The sequence below is a fragment of the Clinocottus analis genome, unplaced genomic scaffold, assembly GCF_023055335.1.
Source record: "Clinocottus analis isolate CAN_PGR_092001 unplaced genomic scaffold, fCliAna1.0.p SCAF_27, whole genome shotgun sequence".
NCBI classification, from domain to species: Eukaryota; Metazoa; Chordata; class Actinopteri; order Perciformes; family Cottidae; genus Clinocottus; species Clinocottus analis.
This window is the reverse complement of record NW_027176009.1, coordinates 2,683,639-2,711,161: the sequence shown is the minus strand read 5'-3', so window position 1 is coordinate 2,711,161 and position 27,523 is coordinate 2,683,639. Positions and strand designations below refer to the sequence as shown.

The 27,523-nt window shown below is 41.6% G+C and overlaps 1 protein-coding gene across 4 annotated transcripts; it reads right to left on the bottom strand.

Annotated features, from left to right (window-relative positions):
* Nucleotides 1-27,477, bottom strand: pnpla6 (patatin-like phospholipase domain containing 6). Of its 4 annotated transcripts, none has more exons than XM_068592325.1 (36): nt 27,418-27,477; nt 22,499-22,590; nt 20,905-20,958; nt 20,569-20,656; nt 20,401-20,477; nt 20,170-20,258; nt 19,916-20,053; nt 19,402-19,561; nt 19,109-19,189; nt 18,673-18,801; nt 18,421-18,501; nt 18,040-18,175; nt 17,724-17,798; nt 16,875-16,975; nt 16,392-16,571; nt 15,267-15,344; nt 14,438-14,643; nt 13,802-13,933; nt 13,547-13,670; nt 12,852-12,965; nt 12,701-12,776; nt 12,427-12,576; nt 12,156-12,219; nt 11,838-12,006; nt 11,548-11,730; nt 11,189-11,307; nt 10,748-10,904; nt 10,417-10,533; nt 9,700-9,769; nt 6,965-7,081; nt 3,030-3,178; nt 2,715-2,867; nt 2,073-2,189; nt 1,872-1,959; nt 1,465-1,604; nt 1-710 (listed from the first exon to the last, which is right to left on the bottom strand). In XM_068592325.1, exons 2-36 carry the CDS (start codon nt 22,547-22,549, stop codon nt 645-647), a joined length of 4,029 nt encoding a protein of 1,342 aa, XP_068448426.1. In that variant the 5' UTR covers nt 22,550-22,590; nt 27,418-27,477; the 3' UTR covers nt 1-644. The 4 variants fall into 4 exon arrangements, with proteins under 4 accessions (XP_068448426.1, XP_068448424.1, XP_068448427.1 ...); XM_068592323.1 differs by lacking the exon at nt 6,965-7,081 and adding an exon at nt 5,039-5,155; XM_068592326.1 differs by lacking the exon at nt 6,965-7,081 and adding an exon at nt 5,039-5,155 and having other exon boundaries at nt 1,465-1,601.
* Nucleotides 27,478-27,523: the final 46 nt, after the last annotated feature.

Genomic DNA, 27,523 nt, shown 5'->3' with positions numbered 1-27,523 from the left:
TTCTTTTCAGTGTCCTTATATTGTTTCAACAAATCACAGCAAACAGTCATCCTAACACACGGGCAAAATATATAAACTCATCTGAACATGCGCACACAAGAAATAAAGGCCTGTGTAATATGTTAAATTGTCAATAATGGAGTGCAATGAAGATGTACCGACGTTAGAGACACACGTAAAGACTCAGAGACAGTCTTTATGGACAATTTGAAACAAGGGAAACGGGATTGAAGTGGAAGTTTTAAGTGTCCCTGTTTTGTTGTGTTTGTTACTGTGGTAGTCCCTAGTTTTGGCAGGTTTGGGAGTTGGCAGGCAGGGATTCTGGTGATGGGTTTGGTGTAAAAGCAATCATAAAAAACCGCTGGGTGGGGAAGACTGTTCTTTTTCAAGGCCGTACATATTCAATTTGGATGGTGAACCGATGAGGCCTGTGTGAGAGCCAGGAGGAAGCCACTCGACGCAACAAAAGGTCAATAAGTTAGAGCATAAACGATTTCCTGCAGAAAAACAAAAGCGGTATCTCAGAGTTTCAGAAGTTGCAGAAGGTGAGCGTGGCGACCAAGTCTCTAGCCTTGACAGTTTATGGACCCGTAATTTGGCCCTCGGTCTTGTTTTGACTCCCTCTAGTCCTCCGTGGCCCTCTGTCAGCAGTCAGAGGTGTTGGAGTCACTGGCGAGTGTCCTGCGTTGCCTCACTGATTTCTCCTCATCCTGCAGAGAGAGGAGAGTTGTTTTTGACCTGTTCAGTAGGGATGAAATCCAAAGGATCCTCAAGTATCACACTGACATTGATATATGCCAATACCGATGTCTTACAGATCCGATAACAGTGCTGTCTTTTTCCCAAACACACCTCTGTGGATTAACTCATCGGAACAAATTCTACGTGAGAAAACAAGCCGAGGAAATACGAACAAGTGCCGATATTTATTTATTTGAGGTCCAACTTGGAGTCAAGACTCCAGCGTGATGTAAGAGGGCAATGAGTGCCGTGCGCACGAGTGGTTTGAGTTCATGTTTGTTTTCAGTGAGCGGTTGTTCAGCTTCACGTCTCACATCTTGAATGAGAAAAAAAATAGGCTGCAACAAGGTAGAGATACTTATCTCACTGCCAACCTTGTCATTAAAAGAACATCCCCTTCCATCTCCTGAGCAACAGACACGTGTGAATGAAGGTACATATAAAGGTTGTTTCATACATTTGTATGATTGTCTGCTCGCATTCACAGTGTCATGAAATGCTGACTGTTCAGTTTTTTGTGAGTGACAACATTAAAACATTAATCCCCCCCCCCCCCCCCCCACCTCCAAAAAACGTCGGCATTAGCCATCGGCCAAATTCTTATTCCTTTCTTATTCGGCCCAGAATTGCATCATCGTTACATCCCTAAAATGTTACAATGGCATTGAAGAAGAGCTTTTATTTAATATGGATCGGTCATGTCACATTTGTGTGTGTGCTTACAGTCTGAAAGACTCCATTCTGGCCCCACTCTCCAGGGGAGTTGTCCTCAAGGTCCTCTTCCTCTTCTTCCTCCCCCTCCTCCTCTCTCACCGTGTCCATCCCGTCTTCCTCATTCTCTGTCAGACAGTCGGACTCCTCTGCTGAATGGAAAGATTTAGAGGATATATTACGGAGAGAATTTATTGTGTGACTGAGCCACCTGGTTAAGAGTGCACTCATAAAATATCAGGGACATCTCCCACTGTACTTCATTAAAAAAGACTATTTATGACCCTCGTTAAATCAGAAATGATCCTGAGGGGTAAACTGTACATCTAAAAGGAGGACACTGCTCTAACAAGGACTTTTAATATATATTTAAGCCGCTATGAAAGATAAAGATAATGACTTGGCAAGTGATCGTTTACCTTCTGCAGCTACGTAGCTTTGGACTGGCTCTATCCTGGATACAATCTCTGCAAGGTCAGTGAAGTCAGCTCCTGGACACGAGCAAGACTACAAGACAAAGAAATCATTACGTACAGACATAAAAATGTTGATGGTGAACATGTATTTAGTTATACTTTAACCACATTACATATAATTTGTGGTGCGAGTGCTGTCCTTACGTCAGTTCTCTTGCTGTCGTTGTAGTCGGCTGAGCGGTGGTCCTTCAGCATGTTCTCGATAATGTCGCCTCGGGCCCAGCCAGTAAACAGCAGCTTGCCGTGCTGGTAGCCCACATCCTGAAGGAGGTGAAGCAGAAATACATGGTAGTCTGAACAGATGATGATGTATTTTTTATTTTTTTTTATTTGGTAACATGACATAAGTGCCTGGCATTTTAACATGTAAATCGTCCGCCCTTCAAGAGGACAGACGTCTTCAAACTGTATTGCTGATGTGCTGCTGGGGTGGATGTAAACAAATCGATTGCTCGCTCCCGGTAGTGCTGCTCGCTTATTGTCTCCAGGGAAGTAGAGAGGAGGTTGGTTCTAACGTTACTTTATCCAGCAGCAAACGTAAACTTTTTATTTATTCATCCATCAATGATTGTGATGTCAACAGTATGCATTGACATGTATACATGCATACATGCTACATGCTGCATACATGCTACATACTTTTTTTACAGTGACAGCTACACATCAATCTTCAAAAACAGATGCACATGGATTGATACCCGAGTAGCAACATCTTCTTTGTGAAATGAAGCAATCAGGCCCACACCAATCCCTAACATTACAACTGTGCCCTATGGAGTAACTCACATAGATCTCGTCAAACTTGCCGAAGTCCATGGTCTTGAAGCGGTCGATGGGCGGTCTGATGTACTCGCAGTACGCGCTCTTCTTCACCACCTCCAACTGCCGCACACAAGACACGTAGGCCAACCGAGACTGGATCTCTGCCATGTCTGGCACCTGTAGCAGAGGATGATGTCAGAGGATGATGTCAGGACCACAATGATGACGTCGGCAGCAACCCCCCACCCCTCCTCCCGCACTGCTAAGTTTTGATTAAAACTCTGCATTTAAGATGCTGAGTCACTTATTTGTGCCATGTGCTGTCGACCCGTACTGTACCTTTACTTTCTCTGCCCATGGATTGATCCGTTTCCACAGCAACCACCAGCCAGACAGGCTGTCGCCATAGTTGCAGAGGTCGGTCTCGTCTTGGCTCCCCACGTCTATGGCAATGACGGTCCTGGCCCCCATGTTCTTCGCTATGTCCGCTGTTTGACGTGTAGCGCACACACCAGCATTTAGACACGCGCACACAGACGTACCAACGCAGCACGACAGAATCCAGCAGCAGAGATGGTGAGACAGTGGATTCTGTGTTATTGAGCTCAGGATCATATCTCTAGACGTTCATCTCACGAGCCACAATGTTCAAACAGACTAACACCACAAAAATATCAGGTTTTTTTTAAAGTTGTCAGACACACATTTACAGCCAATTAGTGAAAATGAGCATACTTGACTGGCCAGCAAGCGCAAGACCAGAGGTCATGACCTTTCTCGTTGACTTGCTAGTGTCAAAAAAAACACTGGGGCAGTGAGCATTTGTGTGGTGTTGAGCCTTTTCAAAGACAAAAACAAGCAGAAAACACCTCACGAGCCCAACACACTGATCCAGAAAGAAGCCAGAGAAACCATCAGAAAATAAGCAAGTTGATTTTTCACGGCACCCTTTAGTTGGATCAATCGTTGGGCCCAGAAAAGCACCATAAATCACAAACCTCGAGATTGAGTATTGCTTGAGACATAATCACACATTAGTGTCATTATTCTCATGCCAAGTAGGGTATTGGAACCGCTTAGTCCAGAGCTTTGTGACAAATTGGCATGTTTCACTGGTGGAGCGTACATTCTTGATCACTACTACGCAGAGACGGACTCGGGGGAGTTTTCATCTGCGTACCATAATGAAAGCTATATGTCTCACTTCAGTCTTATTTCTGTTAGCAGTACAGAAAAGTGTACATTTGGTCCGATGCATTTTAAAATGCTTTCAGGTAATGAGGATGTATTCAATGATCCGCAGACAAATAAACAGCTCCCCCCTCTTTCTTAATAGACTGCACTTAATCTTCCTCTGGTTAAAATGGAAGCAAATACTGAAACATCTAGAATGAAGCTTCAGTATAATTACTGTAGGGCTGGGCAACATGTTGAAAATGAGTATCATAATAATAGTAATAATAATATTTTCCCCATACTAATGACTTTACAATATGTATTTAATGTATGTATAATCCTATAAAAAAAACAACAATCAAACTGAAGCTCAAAGCAGAACTGTTGTGCTTTACGTGAGGCACGGTAAAACTAAAATTGACATTTTTTTGGTTTTGAACTACAATTTGATTGGTAGAATGACAACATATGATCATATAAACACTGTATGATTATGTTGAACGTCAATTCACAATATTATTAATTATTGCCCAGCTCTACAGAAAAGTGCTCATTTCAACATGAAGGGAACCAGACTTTAACCTCAAAGCAGACTGGCGTCTTGCGCAATAAAAAAATGCAAATTCACTCTCCTTTAAAATTTCAGAGGTTTTTTTAAAAAGTGGCAGTCCCTCCCTTTTATGATTTTTAATCCTACAACATTTTGACACCGGGCTGTTTGACAGACAAACACCATATTCCCCTCTTTAATGTCTCTCTTCATTTGAATCTTGTTTCAGTAGAATTATAATATTTGCTTACTTTTTCCCCATCAAGTAATACTGAATTGTACACGTTCTGATAAAACTCGCTCAGTTTGTTTTGCAATATTTTTTTTTAATTTGGTTAATTAAGATTGATTGAATTACTTTTTCCTTAATTGACGGTGTGAATGGATCAATATTTAGACAGGGAAAACTTAGCACACCTGTAGGACCACCTGACTTCCCTCAATTAGCATCAAGACAAGCCAATGTTTATATACTTACCCAGCCTACTTGCTTATAACCCCATATAATAATCATCCCCATCCCTCACTCCACCAAACCCTCCTCTGAGGGACAGGAGTTTGGTGGACATTGAGGACTGTGTGATGAGGGGTGACGGGAGGGGGGGGGTCCACCTCTACTTGCCTGGCAGGTTGTTGATGTAGCCACCGTCCATTAGCAAGTTTCCATCTTTGGGGTCGCAGAGAGGCGGCAGGTACCCAGAGAGGGTCATGCTCGCACGTACATAGCGCCACAGAGAGCCTGACACACCAGGGAGGGAAGGAGGGAGGAGGAAGGGGGATAACATCTCAATAATGTTTGCTATACATTTCAGGTTAGTTTCGACACAGAACGCAATCCCAACATCAGAGGGAGGTCGGACAAAGGAGGGTAGCCGATCCCTGCAAAGGCTAGGACTGTGGTTCTGCCCACCTTTAGACTCTGCTGTACACCACTGCAAACCTCGTTACCTTGCACAGAGGCCCTGTGCGTGCGTAAGGTAAAAAAGTAAATGGCAACAATCACAGAGCACCAAGGCAGTTTAGATCTCCAAACAGTGGGACAACTTCAGCGTTTCTCAGCAACAGCTCCTTTATAGAGCAAAATCCACAGATCCTGTATATTCAAATTGAAACCAATCATAATAAGTGAAAGTAGGAACCTTTTGTAATGGACCTATTTGAATGATCTACATGACAGAGAACGAGCAGTGGCAGATGCTGTGACAATGTTTGGAGATCTCTCACCATGAATATGGCAGGGAGGCACCCAGCCTGCCCAGTCCTGCAGTCCGGCTCACAGCCAGCAGGGGGCAGGAGCAGGACGGGTGCTGCATGGGTTGGAAGGATAAGGAGCACCACAGAGAAAAAGCAAGGGGTACATCTGTACTTGGAGAATGTGTGAATGCTGAGGAGGAATACTTTTACTGAATTCGGCGTTTTGAGGAAATATTATTACCTACAGCTTTCCATTTGTTTGCTCTAGACTTATAACCTGTGGGCTTTATTCTATTTGTACAGGAGCTACGATGTGAAACAGCAGGATCCAGAACACATATTCCTGTATAATAAAAAATATTTTAAAAAAAAAGAAGAAATAAAGTAATACATGCTTTAAAAAAAAAAGAATATATAAATATATTTCTTTTTTTTCATGATAAATATATTGATTGCCTCGCAGTGTTTTACACTGGCATGCACACAGAAGCAAGCAAAGCCAGGGGAGAGGACAGGTGCCGCGTAGGAGAGACTGAACATGTTTCCTGTAGGTAGAGGTGATTGAAATGAAACGAAACAGTAAGAATTTCGAAAGGACCTCCTCATGGGGAACCAGCTGAAGTTCAGTCCAAAGGACAGACACATGTAGGCCCACTGAAACACAATGATCCACAACAACAGACAGATGTGATGTTGACATGGTGCAGCCATTCATTTATCTCCAGTAAGTGTCAACTTCAACACGAGAGCGTTCCTTTTCTCAAAACAAGCACTACCGTATGCTCTCTCCACCAAATCTCACACTGAGAATCCAACTACATCAAAATAACTTGAGTTTGGCCAAAATGAGCTATCTGCATTTTTGTAAATATATGAACAATAATAAAGTACAGTGATGCTTACAAGCCACATCCAGAACCTTATATTTATAAAAGGGGAAGATAAAAGTTTATCAAATAAACATGGTGGGCCAGAAGAAGCCAGTCTATCATGCATCTCTCCATGACTCATAGATGTCAAGACATGCGTGGGTAAAACCTCATATCTATTAAGAAAGTGAGCGCTTATATTCACAGATGGCGCCAAGCTAACTTTGGAAAGTCTGCTGTGTGTGAGAATTATAAAAGCCAATTTCAGTGAATGACATGTACCAGTGAAGGATGAGGCACTGGGTAGTCGTGAAAATAGTGGATTTAGTCTTTCCTTCCAAACCATGGGCTCCATGGGTGGGGTTAGTTACGAGTGAGAACTTGGGAGGGAGAGGACAAGAAAGAGTAGGAGGGTAGCAGAGTGGTTCGTTGTCGACTTAGGGATGGAGGTGGAGGTTTTGGCGAGCGGGCGTTTAAAATCTGACCTGGGACATTGTTAACATAGCAACCATCCACAAGCAAGTGGCCATCCTTGGGGTCGCACAGGGGAGGTAAATAGGGGGTGTAGGAGGCGCTGGCTCTAACATATCGCCAGACGCAACCTGTCGGGAAATGGAGATGGAGAAGGAGGAACACATCAAATATGCTGCCGGACGAGAACACAGATGGCGAGAGAGAAAGAGAGAGAGAGAGAGACAGACAGAGAGAGAGAGAGAGAGAGAGAGACAGAGAGAGAGAGAGACAGAGAGAGAGAGACAGAGAGAGAGAGAGATGCCCGCAACATCGATGAGGAGTGCAAGAGGCTGGCAGGAGCAAGACAGAGAGGAAGGGGAATACATTGTCAACAAAATGATTCACTTATGACTACGGTTTCTAACCGAATGCAGTAAATTCTAGTACGAGGCAAATTTTGAATAAACGCATACTCTGCGGCCAATTAAATTAAACTATTCTACGGCTGTTCAAGAAAGTGTTCAGAATGATGACAAGATACCAAAATATCAACACAATAACATTTACTAGAAATGGCAAAATGTAGGCTAAATGTAATCAATCTTTAATATTTAATATAAATGACAACAAATATGTTGGATGAATGGCATCAGAGGTATGTAAATTAACTTTACAACCTGAAAACATCAATGCAAGGTTTGTTTGATGAGTTCATTCATGAAATTAAAAAGTGTTATTGTCGTTGTTAGAGGACTGGTCGGATAAAGAAGGTGGGAGGAAGGCAGACAGAGAGACATAGAGAGAGGGTGAGATAGAAAAAGACCACGCGAGAGGCAGGAGGACAGAGAAAGAAAGGGGGGAGAGAAAGTGCGAGAGAGAGATAGAGTCTCTCATTTAAAGAGGTGTTTTTTGGTGTTAAACCAAATTCTTATAAATGTAGACTTAAGAGAAAAGTGCAAGTGAAACTGGACAATGTTTAAGAGGAAAGATCTTAGTCTTGGTGTTTTTTTTCTCACTGGATAAAACTAAAGAAAGTCATGCAAACTCATGAGACTGTGTTCCTTACACCTGTTAGAATAGCACCACGCTAGCGTTGTTTGACAAAAGCACAGCTGACAAACTACAGAAGCACAGAGTGGTGATGACGAGTGAGAGAAGCATTGTGGGATGTCATTAAGAAGCCAAGAGAGAAAGCAGGGTGGAGTGTTCTGGATCCTACATGTTGACACGGACATGGGAGAGAGGTCAGCGACTACGCAAGATATTTTGTTTATGGCGTATCCTATGGATATGCTGTGATGTCTCTATATGCAGAAAGACCTGACGGAAGTCGTCTATACATAGAATAATTAATTATCTGGGAGCTTTCGACACGTGATAGAACAAAAAAAACATGAAATATCTTCAGCTTTATCAGCTTTATATTATATTCAATGTATGACACAGAAGAAGTTAAGATGGGACGTTTAATAGAAACAGAAAAGAAATTAAAAGGAAGGAAATAAAGAGTGAAAAGGGAGGAAACTAGTGGAGTAAAAGTGAGAGAGGCTGATGATAGGAACGATAAGACAGAGGGAGGAACAGGCTTTGCTCCAGCAGTTAATTCATACGCATGCAAACATAAGCACACCCCTCAAATCCAGTAACCAGCCTGAATTACAACAAGTCAAAATACCGCCTTCACGATTAAACTAGCATTGGCTTTATTAAATCCACAATGCTACAGTTAGTTTTTGCATTTGATTGTGCTACATGGCATGTAGAAGGGCCCACTGGATTTGCAGGGTTGGTCAGAATAGATCTACTTTAGCTAACGTTAGTGATGATGCATTTATTACGCAAGTCAAACTGATCATTATTTCAGTAAATACAGACACAAGCATATAAACATCGACACAATGTCTTCTTTCGTACATATCTTGTGAAATCCCTGTTCAAGCCCTTGGTCGTGGTACACTCCAAGCCATAATGTAATTGGCGTGTTTATGGAGGCAAAGGGGATTTTCAACTAAAATTAAGCAATGCATTTGGCTTTGGCGGCTGCAATTAATGCAGGCGGGCCACTCCAACTTATTTGGGTTATTTCACTACCTCTAAACATACTCTTCCTTGCAATTCTTCCAAAACAGGATGTAAATGGTTGAAGTTATTTTCAAAATGTTCTCTGAGTATTAGGTTTTAGGATTAAAGTTATTAAATTAGTACTACTAGTTTAAACATGTTTTGTTGTGAGGAACTTCAAATGGTCTACTTCCAGTGAGACTTGCGAGGTCCTCCAGCTGGCGTGGACACTATTACACAAGTACACACAGTCTAAGTTACTGCTTTGGCTTTGCTAAAAGTGCCATATTCAACAGTAGAGAACAAACCATATTCCATACTGTAGTTCCCTGAGTTGTGCTGATGAATACATTTAAATGCCAGAGAGCCGAAAGTGACTTTCAATATATTCAGTTAGGTAATAAGATGTGTGAACTGGGCCATTTTACTTCAGACTGACTGCTGCATTACTGCCTGTTGAATATACATTTCACACATTAGTTCTCAACAGTAGTATTATTGATTGAGTTATTGATGTTGACTTAACCATTGAAGCATGCCAGTCATCCTATGTTATCTGTGTGCGTTTGAATTTATGTGAGCTAATCTAAAGCTAGTACTGCCTTGAGCTTATCTAAAGTAAAAAAACAACAACATTAAGCCAATCACAATAGTGATTTGATAAAGAGGGGCGGGGGCCCTTGCAGTCAGCTCAGCTGTCACTTACCATCCTGGTGAACACGCATGGCTGAGGCCGTGATGTCAGTAGTGACATTGAAGTATGGCAGCCACAGGTCCTGTTGAGCACAGAGAGTATCTCAGTGTCATAAACTGTGTGTGTGGGTGGGTGGGTGTGTGTGTGTGTGTTTAATGTAGCGGTACTGCAGAAATCCTCTTGAAATAATTTGTACCGCAATTTTTTTAGCGTGTACAATTATCGGAAGCCTTCAGAAGAATTCAGTTTGACAACTTCTTTGGTTCTCATAATTTATTTTCTCCATCACAGGTAAAGTAACAAGCGTTGCAGTTACAAAAGCTTTGAGTTTAACAAACAACTTGCAGGCAAAAGGACATCTGCCCCACAAACGGAAGTAGGGCCTTTTCTTACACAGCTTATCGTCACAGGTTTGTCTCGCATCGTCCTAACATCTGATTCGCTCTATCCCGTCAGGAGGAGGAGAATCCCGTATTCTCATCTTTTCTCACAGAATGGGACGTGCAACATGCCGATCTGTCACCCTAATGTTAATATACTGATAAACAGGTGTAAGTGTTGGGGAGTGCAGGAGTGTGACTGAAATTCCCTTGAGAACCAGACATTTCATTGACAAAACCATCTGTAACTGCACATTGTTTGCTGACCTTGCTAATCTAATCTAAACTTCCCTCGACATGAATATGAAAAGCATCTACAGAAATTTAAGATTTATATGATCGCTCTCACCTCAGCTTGCTTGTCCTTGAACACTTTATAGATGCTGGTGTTGAAGGCAGAACCAGAGAACATGGAGGTGATGGGATAGGTCAGGTCCAGGACTGTTTTGAATACAGAGTTCATTGCCTGTATAACAACAAAATATAGAGAAATCACACACAAGTCTATTATTAACCATCTGTTTATAACCATAACATGTTTGCTTCTCTTCAGTTACTTGACATTCCCCTTTAAACGGATGGAAAAAGATTGAATTGAAGTATAATTAAACTGTTGGGTAAATTAAACTTTTCATTTCCAGAGATAACATGTCAATAATGCATATAGATGTGTGCTGCACCTTAGACCATTCTCTGGCTCTCTGTTTGGTTCTCACGGCACTCCTCTCCTCAGCGTACAGCGCTCCAATGAATGAGCCGATTGACGTCCCACCTACTATGTCAATAGGAATCCCTGATTCCTCCATAGCCTTGATCACACCCACATGAGAGCAGCCTCTGCAGGAGGGAAAACAAAAAGACATCTCAACAAAAGTCATGTACACTAAATGACTAAAAAATGATCAAAACTGCACATTATACTGAGTGGTAAATAATGTCTTGACATGTCCCTTTGGTATGAAAGAGTACATTTTCATCATCAGAATTTAGTTTGACAAGACAAGTTTGTTCCAGATTATTAATGTCAAGTAGGTAGACATTGTTAACATGACGACACCAAGTTGTGACCCAAGCTGCTCTCCACATCTCTGTACAGACAGTTGTGGCTCAGCCCTGCTCACCTGGCTCCCCCTCCTCCCAGCACCACGGCGATGCTGTTTCCGGTCAGGACTCGGGCCAGCCGAGAGAAATCACTGTGCCTGTCTGCCGTTTTCTCAAACACCTTCTCATATACATCCCTCTGCACAAGCAAAGGAAGAACGCATGAAAATACAGTAAAAGCAGAAACCGTCGACAAACATTATTTATTTTAAAGCGCAATTGATTTATGAAAGCATTAATCATGATTGCGTGCTTAGTTTACAACTATGAAGGAGAGGCTAATTAATTCACCTCACCAATGGGTCTCCCTTCTAACAAGCGTAGAATACCATAATACAGAATATAAAGAGTACAATTTCATAAAAAGTATACGCCGTACTAGTTTACTAGGGTTGCGTCTGGAGAAGACCCTGCGGGGACACTTGAGGTGCAGATGACCGGAGCACCAGCTTCGCATGTTGAGCCACTCAACCGTCCTGGAGGGGCCCGGCCCATCCTCTTTGTGCAGAAGGACCAGCTGCTTAAGCGCCCGAACAGCTGTGTTCTCCAGCATCTGCTCCAACTGGAGGGGAAGAAAAGAAGAGGGTGACAAGAGTTAGAAAAGAGACTTTTGTACTTTTTAAAAAGGTGGATCCTCATTTACCTTTCCTTTCTTAGACACACACATACCTCTCCCAGGGCAGGTTCCTGGTCGCCCAGACCGACAATGAGGATGCAGTCAGCCTGGCGGATGCAGCGCTGAGTCCACGGTGTCATGCTGTTGTCAGTCTGGTACAAGACAATCCGATTGATGTCCTCTTGCTGGGCCAGCCAGCCGGAGAGACGGTACTCGTGGATACTGACGGATACAAAAGAAACGAATGGAAAGAGACAGCAGATCAAAAATATGTAACAGAAAAAACAGGAAGGACTATGGGAGAGAAAGACTCAGGAATGGTTTACGTGGAAAACCTTGTGTGTTGATGCCGAATGAGACTCAGAACTGACCTGTCCAAAGCAGAGGCGCCCAGTCGCTCTCTGATTATTTCGCTGGTCAAAAGCAGAGTAGGGCCTGCAAGTTACAGAGACAGGCAGACAACTGAGGCATTGTAAAATGTATGAATACATAAACCTGTAAAGAATGTAAAACTTCCATGTGTATTCCAATCTGTACTAGGGAGGATTGCAGATTCATAGTATAACAAGGAACTAAACAGACATCCCAGATTAAAATAGGAAATAGTGCTGTTGTGGACCAATGAAAGCTCTGCGAGCCTACCAATGGCACTGAGGGCATGGGTGAGCTCCAGGTTGAATGCGTTGATCGGCACCTCATCACATATAGGCAGGACAGCCACAGTGGAGAGGTTGCTGGCAGGGTTGGTGACGTCAGCACTGGCTGTCATACCGGGCAGACTCAGGGCTGATGCTGGAAGACAGGACCACAGTGTTTAAATTGTAGTATACTGTATGTCAAATGGATCAGGTTGGACTCACAAAGAGGGCGAGAGCATCTTTTTGAGAACACAAAATGCCTCTTATCGTCACCTCACCTGAGAAGGGCCCCCGACCGTGTTGCATGTTCCCCAGAATCTTCTGGCTTAACAGGTGGATCAACCTCGTCACCACCTGAGTAGACATCGAGCATCAGTATCATTTCAGCCGGACGCACAACCACATACAGATCAAGAGGAGGACACTGACCTGGGGATATCGTCTTTTGATGTTGTTAAGCGTTCCCTCGGGCAGTTTGACCAGCTCTGTGTCCCTCACAGCGTGGACGGTGGTGGCTCTTGGCTGTCTGGTCAATGCCTCCACCTAAAGCATGAGGCAAGTCCACAGTGACATGTAATTGTATAAGAAAGTAATAAGTAGATAGTATGAGCTTAATTCAACAATGTTCGACAAGAGTCAACATTTTTTGTAAAAAAAAAAGGCGATCATTTATAAAATTCACAAAATAAAACATGACGACAGACATTCAAAGCTAGATCAAACTGCTTCATATGTAAAAAAAATAAATAAATAAATAAATGAAAAGACATTTGGTAAAGCCTTGATAGTAATAATAATACATAATTGTTTGACATGATTGGGTTTGTGATTTCAGTCAAACTAGTAGGACAATATATGAAAGTATTAAGTATACAGTCCAGCTCAACCACTAATCTCGTATATACAATACATCTTATTAAAATGGTCCTGATGTGGTCAAATCTACTCATATTGTATGACAAGCAATTCAAAACAGAAATACTGCACTACTCACAATAGGAGCTCATCAAGCCATCACAATAATAAGGCTTGTTTGTTTTCAGCTTCATATTTCATTTTAATAGCTGAGGTTTCTTTTACAGGCAGACGGAGACTGCGACTGAGGGGGAAAGACTTGTTCTCACCACTCCGATGAGGTCTCCTCTTCCGTATTCCCCAACGAGTTCTTTCTTGCCATTTGCCTTGCGGATGACTGAACGTAGACGTCCATTCAGAACAATGTATGTGCAGTCGGACTGGTCGTCCTGTCTGTGGACGTGATATTACAGTAGCCATGATGAATAAACAGGGATTGAATAGACTAAACAAATAAATAAAGATGTGATACAAACAAAAATAAAGGTATTGACCAAGTAGAGGAAGCTAAATATTTGTTTTACCGGTAGAGGGCTCTGCCGGCTTCCACGGCCATCCAGTCAATAGCAAAGTCCATCTGCCTGACGAAGGGGGACATGCGGATGGCCACTGTGTGAGCCGCGCTCAGCACCACACTGGGCTGCTCCCTCATGATCCTGCAGGGGGCGGAAAACAGCACAGGCATGAGCAAGTCTTTATGTTTTTTGTTAGCAGATGATTTATCGCAAAATTAAAACGGTTCCAGCAATTGTGGAAGTTCTAAGTAGGCTTCAGAGCTCTGACTGTTAAGGGAGCGATTCAATCGTGTGCATTCCATTTAGTTTTCCTATTGTTTGATGTAAGGTTTTGTTATTTGGTTAAATGTTGTGTTTTGCATTTTTGTAATTATGTGAGACAGCGTACGCCTTGGGACCCGACACATTTCGGAAAGTATTTTTGATGAATGATATTAAATCAAATCAAATTCAGTCTGGATAGAAAGCTCCCGATGAGAAGTTGAAATGGCTTTAAATTAATGTCGAGTTGCCTTGTAGGACATATAATGGGATTGTATTGCTTTACTCATAAGATGGCACCTATAAAGTTAGACTAAGTTGTATTCCTGATGAAAGTAGACTGTAAAAAGACTTCTTTGTCCACATCCAAGGCGATGAACTCACTCGTAGAAATCTGACTTTGAGATCTTGAGGTAAGTACAGTCGCGGATGGCCTTGATGGTGAAGATGAGGGGCTCTCCAGTGAGCACAGCGAGCTGGCCCACCATCTCCCCCGGGTGGGTCACAAACAAGCAGACGGCTTCCTGCTTGTCAATCATTCGCTGGTAGACGTGAAGACAACCAGACAGCACAAAGTGCAGACTCACGTCCTGAAGGAGTGAAATGAGAAGGAGAGAAAACAGAAAGAGAGGCGGATGAAAAGGACTTTGCTGTATTTTTGCACCATCTGTTTTTTGTTGCAATGATTAAGTATATTTACTTAAATACTTGTTACTACTACTACTACTACTACTACTACTACTACTACTACTACTACTACTACACTACAGAAGACCAAGCGCAATAACTATACATTTAGTCATAATTAAAGTAAGACTTAAATGTGTCTGTTTTAACAAACTCAAAAAAGTTATAAAATATGGATATAGGAAATGTATGCAAATAAAGAAATAAAAATTAACAATAATATAATGCTCTCAACTGAAAATGATGAAATTAAAGTTTATTTTCTTGAGGTATTTCTTTTGATATAATGCATGCTTTAGTTAAGCATGGTAATAATTGTTTGGGCTGTAAAACTAAATCACACTAAAGTTACGATCAAGCCTTTTTTATCTGATACACAGTTTCCAATCTAACCTGAAAACATTAAACTCCTTTTTACCCTCAACCTCAGTGCTTTTGTAGTAGCTGCACACTGCCCGACAAAGGCAGACGGGGTAAACAGATCTTTTTAAAAAAGCGGGTCCAGTTAGTCTTTTGTTTTAAGTACCTGGTCTCCCTGTCTGGCTAAGACAGCTCCTGCTTTCGCCTGGTGCAGAGTCACTTTCCCATTTAACAAGGCTGGGTCCTGGATTAAAGAAGAAAGTCAAAGGAAAAACAATCCAGTCAAGCAGGAACATAGGAGTTAAAATGGAGGAACAATGTGGATGAAATGTCTTCATTCTACTTTGTTAAAGAAAATGAAGCCCCTGATGCCTACGCAACATTCAGTTCAGTCTTTATGCTTGTTCTAGTTACACAAACATGATGTTTTGAAATATTAGATGTAGCAATACCAACTCAAATGGCACACAGAAAGGGTTTACCACATATTACACAAATTGTGTGAATACAACTCATGCTAAAAACTGTAGTTGAATTCAATCTGCATGGATGTAGCGTAGAGAAGTTGAGCATTTGAATGGGTTATAGTTATAGGTGTCCCATCTCAGCTGAACTCTAGTTTGTCATCATGTTATTTTTGTTTGTTTGTTTTTTAAACGCATGTAGCGTGTATATATTTATTTCTTACATACAACCAAACACACAGTAACAGCTCATGTCTCAACACCCAGTTCCTCCAGAGCGGGCCTGCTGACCCCTTTTCCACATCATAATCTGTCAGCAGATGCTCTTGGGTGATTTGAGACAATGTGCTCACTCGTGCAGAAAAAAATAATAGTGTAATGAGCCTACTATTATTTCTTAATCCCTAAGAATTCAGTTGTACAGTATACTGTATAGAATGATTGTTAGAAAGCTGCACTAACTGCATGCTTATATCTAGCTTTACTAGCAGTAGTTTGATGGTTTTAATGTGATGAAACACCACTTGACATATTTTAGATAATGTAGTATGGTACTTTACACCTTCAATTAACTTGCTGTCATGTATTATTTAAATTTCTATACTCTTTTGCAGCCAGTGAGATAAATGTGTTCTGTTCTTTATGCAATGATGTCACTGATCACATGCGGGTGCCAGAAAAAGAAACTCTATGGACTCTATGACTGTTTATGTTTGCTTTTGGAAAGCATCCAGGTACCTATAGATATACGTCTATGATTTGATGAACTGTTACCAGTTAAGATTGTGTACTATCACACTATCAGTAATCAAAAGAATTAAACAAACCTCAATCTTCATGAGTTTGAGAATCTCTTTCTGAGCTTCCTCAAACAAAGCAGCAGTGGATCGACTGGATACAGGCGTAAAAATATTGTCCACTCCCGACTCTTCCTCTGGGCACAGATAGATCCCTGAGGGAACCTCGTCTACGGTCACCTTCCTCTCCCGCTGGTCCTGGGACACAGACTGGAATCATACACATAACAGAATATGTTTGGTGAGTCTAAATCCAAATAAATGAACACAGGAAATCTGCCCCTAAAAATCAACTAATTAATGATGAATTGTGATGAGATAATTAAGTCTTTAGCTTAAAATCTGATGAGTGTCGGATAATATCGTGTTTTTGATTGACTGATCTATTTCTACGTTTCGTCTTTGTTCTAAAGAACTACTGTAGTTTCCGGTGTGATTACCCAATTTTATGTCAAGAGATCTTTTAAGTCAACCTTATCTCATTTGTGTCGCAAAAATCTGCCGCATACTGACCCGAGTAAACGTAGGAGGGGTGTTGCCATCCTCTGCAGAGACAGATATCCGCCCCCTCTCGTATGCCATGTCGAAGTCTGATCGCAGACTTTTCTGCAAACCTGCACGGACAAAAATAGATATCCAGTCTTTAATCGGCATTCTATTTTTTTTAGAAACAGGTTTCCATCAAAGCAAATTAGTTACAATACATGCCATATAGCCATTTTGGACGCACAGAGGAAACGAGTTGGACAGGTCAAAAAACAAATGATATCAATTTCTGCAACTTTTATATGATGGACCTTTCTACCTACATAGTCATAAAGGCCTGTGAGACAAAGTGGGCGGTGAGACTGAGGTTTGCCCTCAGTAACCTGTGAAACACTTTGAAGTACACTAACCTGAATGAAAGATGCTATTTAAATAGTTTGATTAATCTATTCACCTTTCTACCCGTTTAATTTAAAGCAGAAGCTCACTTTGTAGGCAGCTCCAGCAAGGTTACACACTATTTCTGATAAATAAGCCAACCACAGGGGTTCATAGTTTGAATAAAACACTTTCAATATAATTGGTTTGAACATGTCCAAAGACCAGTGTATTGTAGATAAGTATGACAATTGAAGAACCAGGAGTGGGCGCATTTTAGGACACTTGTGCTGAACCCTTTCGTGGTGCTTTGGTCGTCCAATTCAACCAACCCTAATTCCACTCTGACCCTTTCGTCAGGCATCGTCTCCGCAATGTTTTGACAGAAGTACTTTATCATAATAGCACATGGTACTGTAAAAACATACAATGTTTAGTCATTAAACTAAAGAACATGATGAAAACGTCATCTCTCTGAACAGGAGAGACGTTCCTCACCAGCAATGTCCACAGGCATTGAGATGGTCCTGCTAAGAATTGGCACTGTGGATCCATCCTTCCCTTGTTCCCCTCCTGAACAGACAAGAAACCACAAATTAAGCTTTTTAACAAGAAGCCAAACACAAAAGTAACACAAGAGGAAAATGGAGAATCAAGATATTTATAAATTTAAGCTTGAATAGAATCAAATAAATATATAATTAGGATTCATTTTCTCAACCTTGCAGAGTGGCTTTAGCGATATTTCACAGACTTAGTCATTTACAACTTTGATTTTCCTATTTACAGTCTTTCTTGTTTTTTTTCTCCCCACCTGCAGCTTCTCCCTTAACGGCAGCTTCCCGATGCTCCTCAGTTACGGTCAGGCTGCCAAAGCGCTTGCCATGCCGGATGGGACTGGTGCGAGTTGGGTGAGGAGATGGAGGTGGCAGACGCGAGGGCTGCATTTCCTGTCAGACAAGTGTGAACGGTATAATATGATGTGTGTGTGTGTGTGTGAGAGGGGGAGAGTGGAAACAGACACACAACATTAGCATTCGGTGACTCAAATCATAATTGAAACAGCATGTCTACTGCGCTAATGATGAAGAATTCCTGATAAATGCCAAACCACATCACCAACAGATGTTGGTATGGCTGTCTGGCATACTGTAGGGTGTGTGTGTGTGTATGTGTGTGTGTGTGTTACACTCACATGGCTAAAGAGCTCATTGGTTAGCCCCAGATAGTTGTGCAGGGCTAGGACTGTAACTCTTTGGAGACGAACCATGATAATCTAAACAGAGAAGATAGGAAGTGGGTCGTTTTAAATAAATACAAACCGACCATCAAAACCGCTTTAGTTTTTTGAGTGCATTACATTTTTGACCAACGGTAGAGGGAAACGAAAGAGGAGGGAGGGAGAGTAGCACAAACAGTAATAAAGAGGATTAAACACACAACTCACTTGTACCACCCGCACCAGGCTCTCAGGGTACTTCTCAAATATAGCGAGGAAGGCCTCTACAGGTAAACGGAGGACAGTGGAAACCTCTGCAGCGCGTGCTGACACAGTTCTGTAAGGCTTCTGGTGGCCCTGGACACAAATATCCCAAAGAATACTTCAGAAAATGTTCACATACTAAGAAGCTCTTATGGCTGCTTCTTCTTGTCGGTTCTCGTAGTCATGTTGTTTTTAGTCCATTTAAAAAAAACTAAAATCTAGATGTTAGAGGAAGTCGGCAGGGTCCGACACACTGATGATCAGGACTGCAAGTCATTCAAGGATGTGTGAATGGCATGCATGTGCATTATGAAGAAGCCTGTGTGTATGTACAGGCGTGGCGCAGCACACTTATCAGTGGAGATTTTTTTGAGTGTTGTAAGAAATGGGCGTGACATACTGTGATGACATCCAGGATGCTGAGGAGGCTGTGGACACTGTCTCCGGGGTAAACCTCCTTCACCAGACTTTCTTTGCCATCCTTGGAGACGGGAAAAAGACAAACCAGGCAACTTGAGTTAAAAAAGCAATGTTTACTAACAGGCTCAGATAATTTTCCCTAATAAAATTATCTGATTCAAATAGATGTTATTGAACTTTTTACATGTTTGCACATTTGTAATCCCCAAACACAAAAACAACTATGACATGCATGGAATTTACTTTTAATCATGTACACAGAAGCTTGCGTACCCCTTCAGTAAGGCACAATTCTAGTTTTCCATCCTGAACCACGTAGATGCTGCTGTCAGGCTGACCCGGCCTGAAGACGTACTCCCCTTGTTGGAACTGCACAAACACCATGTGTTTACAAAGCTCCAGGAAGAGGGGCTTCTCAAAGTGACCCAGCACACTGCCGTGAAGAACAACAGAGAGGTTAGGAGGTTCGTGCACACACACAAACAGGTGTGTACAGGTGTAAACACTCATCTGTAATCTATACATACACACACATTGTCTATATGTATATATAAATAAATACATACATACATTTTTTTTTAAAAGGACATGTTTAAGTGTTAAGCTGCATTGAATGCTATTAACTGAGCTTCATGAGCAGTCTGCTTGGCAACCGCTGCACAACAAGACAAAACATCTCGAAGGCATCCTGCTCATGTCTCATCAGAGTTGCTTATCAATCATGCAGATACACTTCAGTAGACCGCGGTAGATAATAAGACAGATACGACAAAGAAGAGAAACCTACCGGACATTTTTGAGCATGTAGAGCACCTCAGAGGGGAGGTGGGAGGCCACATCAAACTCGTTGAGGTCAGCCTCCAGCACTGAGGGAGGGGGCTCCTTGGTCTGCAGGATGGGCACCTCCTTCTTAATGCGCAGGATCCTTCACAGCAGAAAGGCAGAGTGGGAATAGACGGGTAAGTGTGAACCACTAACAGAGAACTGGCCACGACAGTAGTAGAAGCTGTATATTTGGAGAGAGTGAGCTTCCTGGTGTACTTTTTGGCAATGTTAAGCATCTTCTGCTTCTTCAGGCGCTGCCGAGAGGAAGAGGATGTACCCACCAGGGAAGAGGTAGACTGCGAGACCTGTTGAAAAACATGTTGGTTTAAAAAGGTCTTCCTCGGATAGCAGTAGACTAAAAAACTAGAGCAATGGCATGCGACTCACTGGAAGTCAAAGCCAGCCCGTGATAACTACAACAGGGATTTATTTCTACCACACACTCACTTTGCGCATGATCTTTCGCCCATAGAACATGACTTTGTCCCTCTTGCGGAAGCGGTATTTGGGTACCTCCTGAGCTTCTATATCAAAGATATAAGAAATGAAGAATAAATGACCATAGAAATACAAACAGCTCTCAGTGGCGAGATACGTTTCCCAACAATTACTGACTTCGAAGCTGGATCCTCCGCAAGATGAAGAAGATGAGGATGGCAATGAGGATTATGGCGATGCCCGCACCAATCACCATCCCCACCATCTGAGGAGAAAAGAAGAAACGAATAGAAAGGTTGAGGTGTGTACAACATTAAAATCTGCAAAATTGAAATCAAAATGTAAACAAAAATTATACTTGTACATTATATAAGTTTTAAAGTCTTAAAAGTATCACTTCATTATTTATTTGAATGCTCTCTAATTATTATTGAGGTACATTGTATTCTCTGGCTCTCTCTTTTCACAGTGAAACACTAATGTCATGGCAGCGATACAATTTCCGGCACTCACCATGCTCGTCTGTAGTTCCTCCTCCACAAGTGTTTTGATGTTATCAAACCCGTCCTAATGTAAGAGAAGAAAAAAAAGAAATACTACTAATTCAAATAAACAACCAAAACGTCCACAGGCAGCATGCTAGTTGCTTTGTAGCATACCCAATGGCTGCAACCACCTGCAGCGCATTGAGCCTGAAACACTGTGTGGGCCTGAAGGTTTCACTTCCACTGAAGTGTAATGGAATGCGTGAATATGGGATTTGGCCTGGAGGCAGGAATGTGTGACTGACTACCAGTGTCCGGGAAACTATAAGGGAAGGATGTGAACATCTTATCTAACCTTCTTCACGCTTGTACCCTTCCATGTGTCTTCTACTATTTCCACTTTTCACTAAACTCACAGCTTCCTCACTCTGCTCCCTATGCACTGACGGCAGATTCCCGATGTGAAGCTGTTGGGTTCACAGGCTACAAAATGGAACGCTGTAAAGCGTGAACCAGGGCTGGATGGCTAACTGCAGCCCAGGTGGGTGAAGTTTTTCCACGAAGGCATCCAAACAAACCTGTAACTGCAGGGAGCACAATGGCTGACAACATCACATAATGAAAACTGAAGGAGCTGGGCTTTGGCTGAAGAAGAGTGGGCCAAAGCATGAAAGAAACCGAGATGAAAAGAGGAAAGCCTGCAACGTCTTATTTAAAGTAATGTGCATTGCCTATCAAACACAGAGGAAGAATACTCAAAGACAGCTGAGTAGCTGTTCCTTTTGGCTTGATTTTACTTTTATTACTTCCGTTCAACAACAAACTAAGCGCTTCTTTACACATCAAAGCAAGACTGTCAGTGCCGGAGGAGGCGATCCTTTGGCCAAGATAAGCTTGTTTGGTATATTGTGTGTGTGTGTGTGTGTGTGTGTGTGTGTGTGTGTGTGTGTGTGTGTGTGTGTGTGTGTGTGTGTGTGTGTGTGTGTGTGTGTGTGTGTGTGTGTGTGTGTTCTGGCTATTCAGCAAATGAGACTACATGTCGGTTAACAGTGATTATTGATTAGTGTGTGAGGAGCTAATGGCTATTTGGCAGTAGAAAAGCCAAAGGTGGACACTGGGGATATTGACGGCTTGGCCGGCAGATGGGTGAGTGCACTGACCGGATGTGCCCACAGAAATATGCTTTAGCTGGTGGCTTCAAGAAGGCGCATTGGAGTTAGGAAATCAAAGTGTGTAAAGTGTTCACGTGGGAGCAAATTTATAGTCTAAAGGTGGTAGCTCCAATAAACTCAAAGTCTGTTAATAGTAAGCTAACTGTCAGCAATGAGAAAATGATGCAACTTACTTTATCACAAGAAAGTTTAAAATCCCCAATGATTTGGATAAGGCTGCAAGTGAGTTGAATTGCTGTCATGAGCTGCTATTGTCTGCCGTGCTGCGAGACAGCCGTAATCTTTGCAGCGTAATTGCCACTCAACATGTAACCTCAGTGAATTTACTCATTAGTTCATCAATGATATTTGTGCAGTGTTGTGTGCTTGTAGGCTGCTATGCTCCATTTGTGTTACCCCTATAGTGATGTGTTTTATAATCATGCAAATAAATCTAACGAGCAAACCGACCTCGCTGGTGACGTCTCCTTGGACCTCTTGTTCCGAGGTACTCTGTCCCATTGTAACCCTGTTTCTTCATAGGGATTGTCCATCAACGGCCACTGGAAACAAAGACAGACAAGCATACAAAACGTATATCACACACATCTCTTTCATGAAAGATATTTTGACGTATCACAGTGGGAAAAGTACAGATAATGGCTGAATGTTTGCTGCAAAAAAAAGGTTTAAGGGGGAAAATGGGCCTAAATCTAAATCTATTTTCTGACTTTTCCGCTGCATCCATGGACAGATGACACCTTCCTTATATGAACTTGACACCCTAAAAAAATCCATTCCCTCCTCAGGACTCAGCAGTGTTTCTTTAAGGCTACTGCCCAACATCTGGCAATTTAAGGCCTTTCTTATTTACTAAGAACTACAAAATCTTTTTTTTTTCTCTTATTAAGAAAGTGTGGTTTTGTAACAATGGACACACATGCACACAAACAAACACTCAATTGCTCCAAGCTACTGCAAACCAGTGGAGAATATCTTTTACAAGAAAGAGAATACAAATATGTCCGCACAAAGTCTTGCTACGAGGGTAGGTGGTTGGAGAGTCCCTGTTATTCTTAACAATGATTATTATACTTAATCTCTCCTTAAAATCACTTTAACTGAGTACTAGAATCAGAGTGGGATCAAATGATTACATCCTACTGGAACAGGCTTTGTCTCTGTCACACAGACACACAGCAGGGTATCTAGATAAAACTATCCAGATGGTAACCCCATCCCCTCTTTTTGTCCATCCATTCACTTCCCTATGGGATGATCCTCTTACAGTCCCAATTAGATGTTACGTATATTGGTGAAAATATTAAAGGCAGCATAATAAAACCGGCCATAGTTTTTACTCTACAATTGTTTCTTCTTTTGCATTTTTCAGCAGGTCAATTTGTATACTTTTAAGTGGGAGTGACTGCAGTTGTCTAAATGGATTTGTTAGAAAAATTGAAGAGAAGAAAAACTCTTTTTTTCGTTAATTACCTGAAATTATGTTCCCTTTGAGAAACTAGCTACAGTTTAGTTTTTGGCATTTGTTTTATGCGCAACACATTTTCCTTTTCTTTTCTTCAACCACTCATCTGGACTCAGTGGTTCTCAACCTGTTTTGAGTTATTCAGCCAAGATTCACTAACCAGCACAAAACATTTTGGGTTGAAAAAAAAATGTAATACACAGCACAGTGCCATCAGGGTCTGATTAAATATAGAATATATGAAGTTCAGTTCAGAAACTTACGCTTATTTTGTTGAATACCATTTTAAAGGATTTTTGAATGGATGCTCATTTTAAATAGATTTTTTTTAAATATCATGTACCCCTTAGAAAGCCTGAATATACTCCCATTTGAGGACCACTCATCTAAACAACGCCCCTACATAGAAACAGATATTTCTACATACTGTAACATTTTACCAACTCAGCTGGCTCCTCTTTACAGTCATACAACCAAGCCCATATGCATGATTTTATGACTGCTTTAATCACTGAGCTAGTACAATAATTGAAGCAATAATGAAGCAATACTGAAACAACAGTTCCCAAAGTTCATCCAGGTCGGCTACATACCAGTTCCCTGCCCACATCTGCCAGAATAGACAGATTCAGCTGACACAGGCCTATGTGCTGTAGCTGGGACAACAAGCTTCATTCACCGTCTACGGACAAATAAACAGCTATGCTAGCTTAGCTTGCCGAGGTCCAACGATGTCCCACTCCTACTCTAACGACTCCAGCAGAAAGGGAGGCTGGAGGGAAAACAAGCTGGCTAAAAACACACTCCATGTTTGCTGAGGGCATACAAAGTAGGCTACAACACTAGCATGGAGAATCCTATAATCAAGCAAGTGTCTCATGGCTAATGGCCAAAACTTTAAGACTATTAGAGAAAAGACATTACCATAGCCATAGAATAGACTCCAAATAGACCTCTTGTTTTGTGTACCAAGTATTCACCTAAAGTTTAAATGTGTGTCAATATTTGTCAATCAAAATAAAAACAATTTAAAAACTGATTGTGATATGTGGTGATGACACTGATTCAGATTTACTCTACTCGAGTTTATCTAGTTGAATACTACTAAAAGAAAACTAACTAAAGCAAAATGTCTTTTTTTTATTACCAGAAACTGAAAAACTAACATTTTGTCAAAGCATTGAACAACAGAAAAAATAATCCAACTTAATTGAATAAACATTTCAAAAACTGATTCAATCTTGTTCAGTCATATTTAAAGCAAACAAAAGACTGGCTTCAGGCAACAGCTAAAGGTTCTTCATTAATTCATTAATCAACAAAACTGATTAATGATTTAGTCTTTAAACAATAGGCTAATATAAATAGTAAAACAATAAAATGCCAAGAACAATTCCTAACTAGCCCAAGGTGATATCTTGTTTTGTTTGAGAAGAACCCAAAGAAAACAACTTTAATGATACAGAACTGTCAAGTAATGAATTGATTAAATGCTTCAGGTTTAAATCTGACATGTATTATTAATAACAATGAATATGTGTTCTGCTTATATGAACTGTTAGTTACAGTACATTACATGTCATTTCGCTGATGCTTTTAACCAAAGCGACTTACATTAAAGTTCATTCAACTGTGAGTACAGAACAACAAGAATCAAGAAAGTACACTTTCTTCAATAAAGTCAAACTACAAAGTGCTATCAGTAAGAGCCATGTAAGTGCTGCTACTACTGTCTTTATTCGAGGTGTAGTCAAAAGAGAAACGTTTTTAGTTTGCGGCGGAAGATATAGACACTTTCTGCAGTCCTGATATCAATGGAGAGCTCATTCCACAATCGAGGAGCCAGGACGGCAAACAGTCGTGACTTTGTTGTTGAAGAACATATCTGCCAATGATACTACTAGCAATGTCCAAATATTATCTGGCCGAGACATGAAGTAACAACACAGTCTGGCCTCAGCTGCATCTTTCGTCTGATGTAATTCCTGCTTAAATCTATAAAATCAGTGGCTGGGAGAGGGTGGCGTAACTGCTGCATGGATGAAATTCAATCAGTGGAAGCTTGAGGATCCAGTGTCCTGTTACATGAAGTAACCCTGTGAGTCACAAACAAACCACAAACAGGATGCTGCTGAAAGGGACACAAGGTTCCAAGCCCATAAACTCTCACATTAGAATGGTCAGCATGTGAAAGATGTGTATTTTCTTTCAGAGCGGGAAAATAACGAGCAGCCAAACGTCAGCAGATTTTGGATGCTATAGGGTTTTCGATTTATTGTTCTTTGGCAGGTAGCCCAGGCATAATTTGCAAATCATTTTCTATTCTGAAAATTGCCTGTTCAAAATTGAAAACAACTTAGCTTGTGGATGGTACTGTTGTCACTAATGGGCTGTAAAACATGTCTTACTCTGTCTCTTGTGCAGCAGCTTCAACTAAACTTGCGTCACTTCGGAAAACAATGTTCCAACAACCACGACTTGTTGCTACACATTACACTTTGCTTCAGATCCCCTCTATTTGACTCTACAGACCATCAAGTGTGGTAATAACACTGTAAGAAAAGCTCAGGCCTGAGGTCCACCTCCAGCCTCCGAGCAGTGCCGCCCTCCATACAGGCCTATTCCCTTTGTTCTCTATGAACAATGACGCCAGTGTTGACTCCACTGTCCACAGGGCAGACCTGTGCCGACTAATAACACACACTTGTCTGTCTTCACCTCACACAATACACCCTCCATGAGATGCACAATAATAATAACTTGCGTGTCGATGATGTGTTTGAACATACATTTAGAAAATGCATGGATAGAAAACGTCACACAAAATGAAGAAAACTCTTACTCTCCCCCTAATGATTCCACAATGGGAGAGGACAACCTCAGAAAACCATGCTTTTGGTTGACTGTGCTGCTCTTGAAACGTACACCAACTGCTTGACACACATGCTGGTCTATCAATCACTTTTGACCCTGGGAGTCAAACTGTTTATTTCACTTTAACTCTGGAGATGTCTTGGAATTAGAAGGAAATACACACACACGTGGCAGCAAAGTACTGACTAAGGTGAACTTAGAGCTTGACATCAGCTCATATTTCCCCTCCAGCCAAAATAGTTTTGCATAATTTGCACCCATAGAGGTGTTGCCTCTCTGACCTCTCGTGAATCCCTTGGTGAGATTGTTTAGTTGAGTTGTAAACACATCAAGAAGGCGGGGAACAGCTTAACAGAAAGGTGGTCCTTTCAATACACCCCCGAGCTCGTACGAAATGTAACGGAGGCACACAACTAGGCTTGTTTTGACGCAGTGCTGTACCGCTAGCTAAGCTAGCTAACAGGCACAGCGAGCCTATAGAAGAGTGTGGCTCTGACGTCAAACATAGTAAGGCCGTATTGTTTATGTCAGCGTGAGAGTAAACGAGCGATTACCACAAGCTGAGACATTAAAAGCTCATAGTGGTGCTAGTTTTTCGTTACATTCGTGGCGTTGGAAATGTCAGAATGAAACATCTATGCTCCACTGAGGACAGAGGGCACCTGGCTGAATGACGTCATCCATACAGTTAATCCCCGGGGCTAACGTTGTCACTGGATAACGGTAACGTTAGCTAGCATCCGATGCTGATGGCAGTAAACCGTTGTCATGTTGAGGTAACACAACTCCCAGCCGTCGTTAACGTTGAAACGGAAATTATATTTGCTGCGTTTGTTTTTTCCCTTTTGACCTCCGACTGAGCTGCTTCGTTACTGCCTCACTTGAACGGATGGCCCCAGTTTTCACTGTTACTCGTTACCGACAAACGCAAAATGAGAAGTGTTCGTAAATCACACAAGCACGAGCTGAAACCTAAAAAACTGGAAGCATGTCACCGAATAACAGGAAGGGTATTAAAGAAGGCATTCACCTGAGCTGATGTTCTCCCGTCAATCGTCACTGACTGTCAAATCACATACAACGGAAATCATCTCTGACGAAGCCCCTCCTATTTTACTTACACCATATTTTTGGCC

What these genes read in the sequence shown, in the direction of transcription:
- pnpla6 (XM_068592325.1), bottom strand. Translation starts at nt 22,549, where the DNA reads ATGGGACAGAGTACCTCGGAACAAGAGGTCCAAGGAGACGTCACCAGC. An exon ending in AATTGTGCCTTACTGAAGGG is followed by an intron (nt 19,190 to 19,401) that starts GTACGCAAGCTT and finishes CCCGTCTCCAAG; the next exon opens with GATGGCAAAGAAAGTCTGGT. An exon ending in ACGACAGCAAGAGAACTGAC is followed by an intron (nt 1,960 to 2,072) that starts GTAAGGACAGCA and finishes TTTGTCTTGTAG; the next exon opens with TCTTGCTCGTGTCCAGGAGC.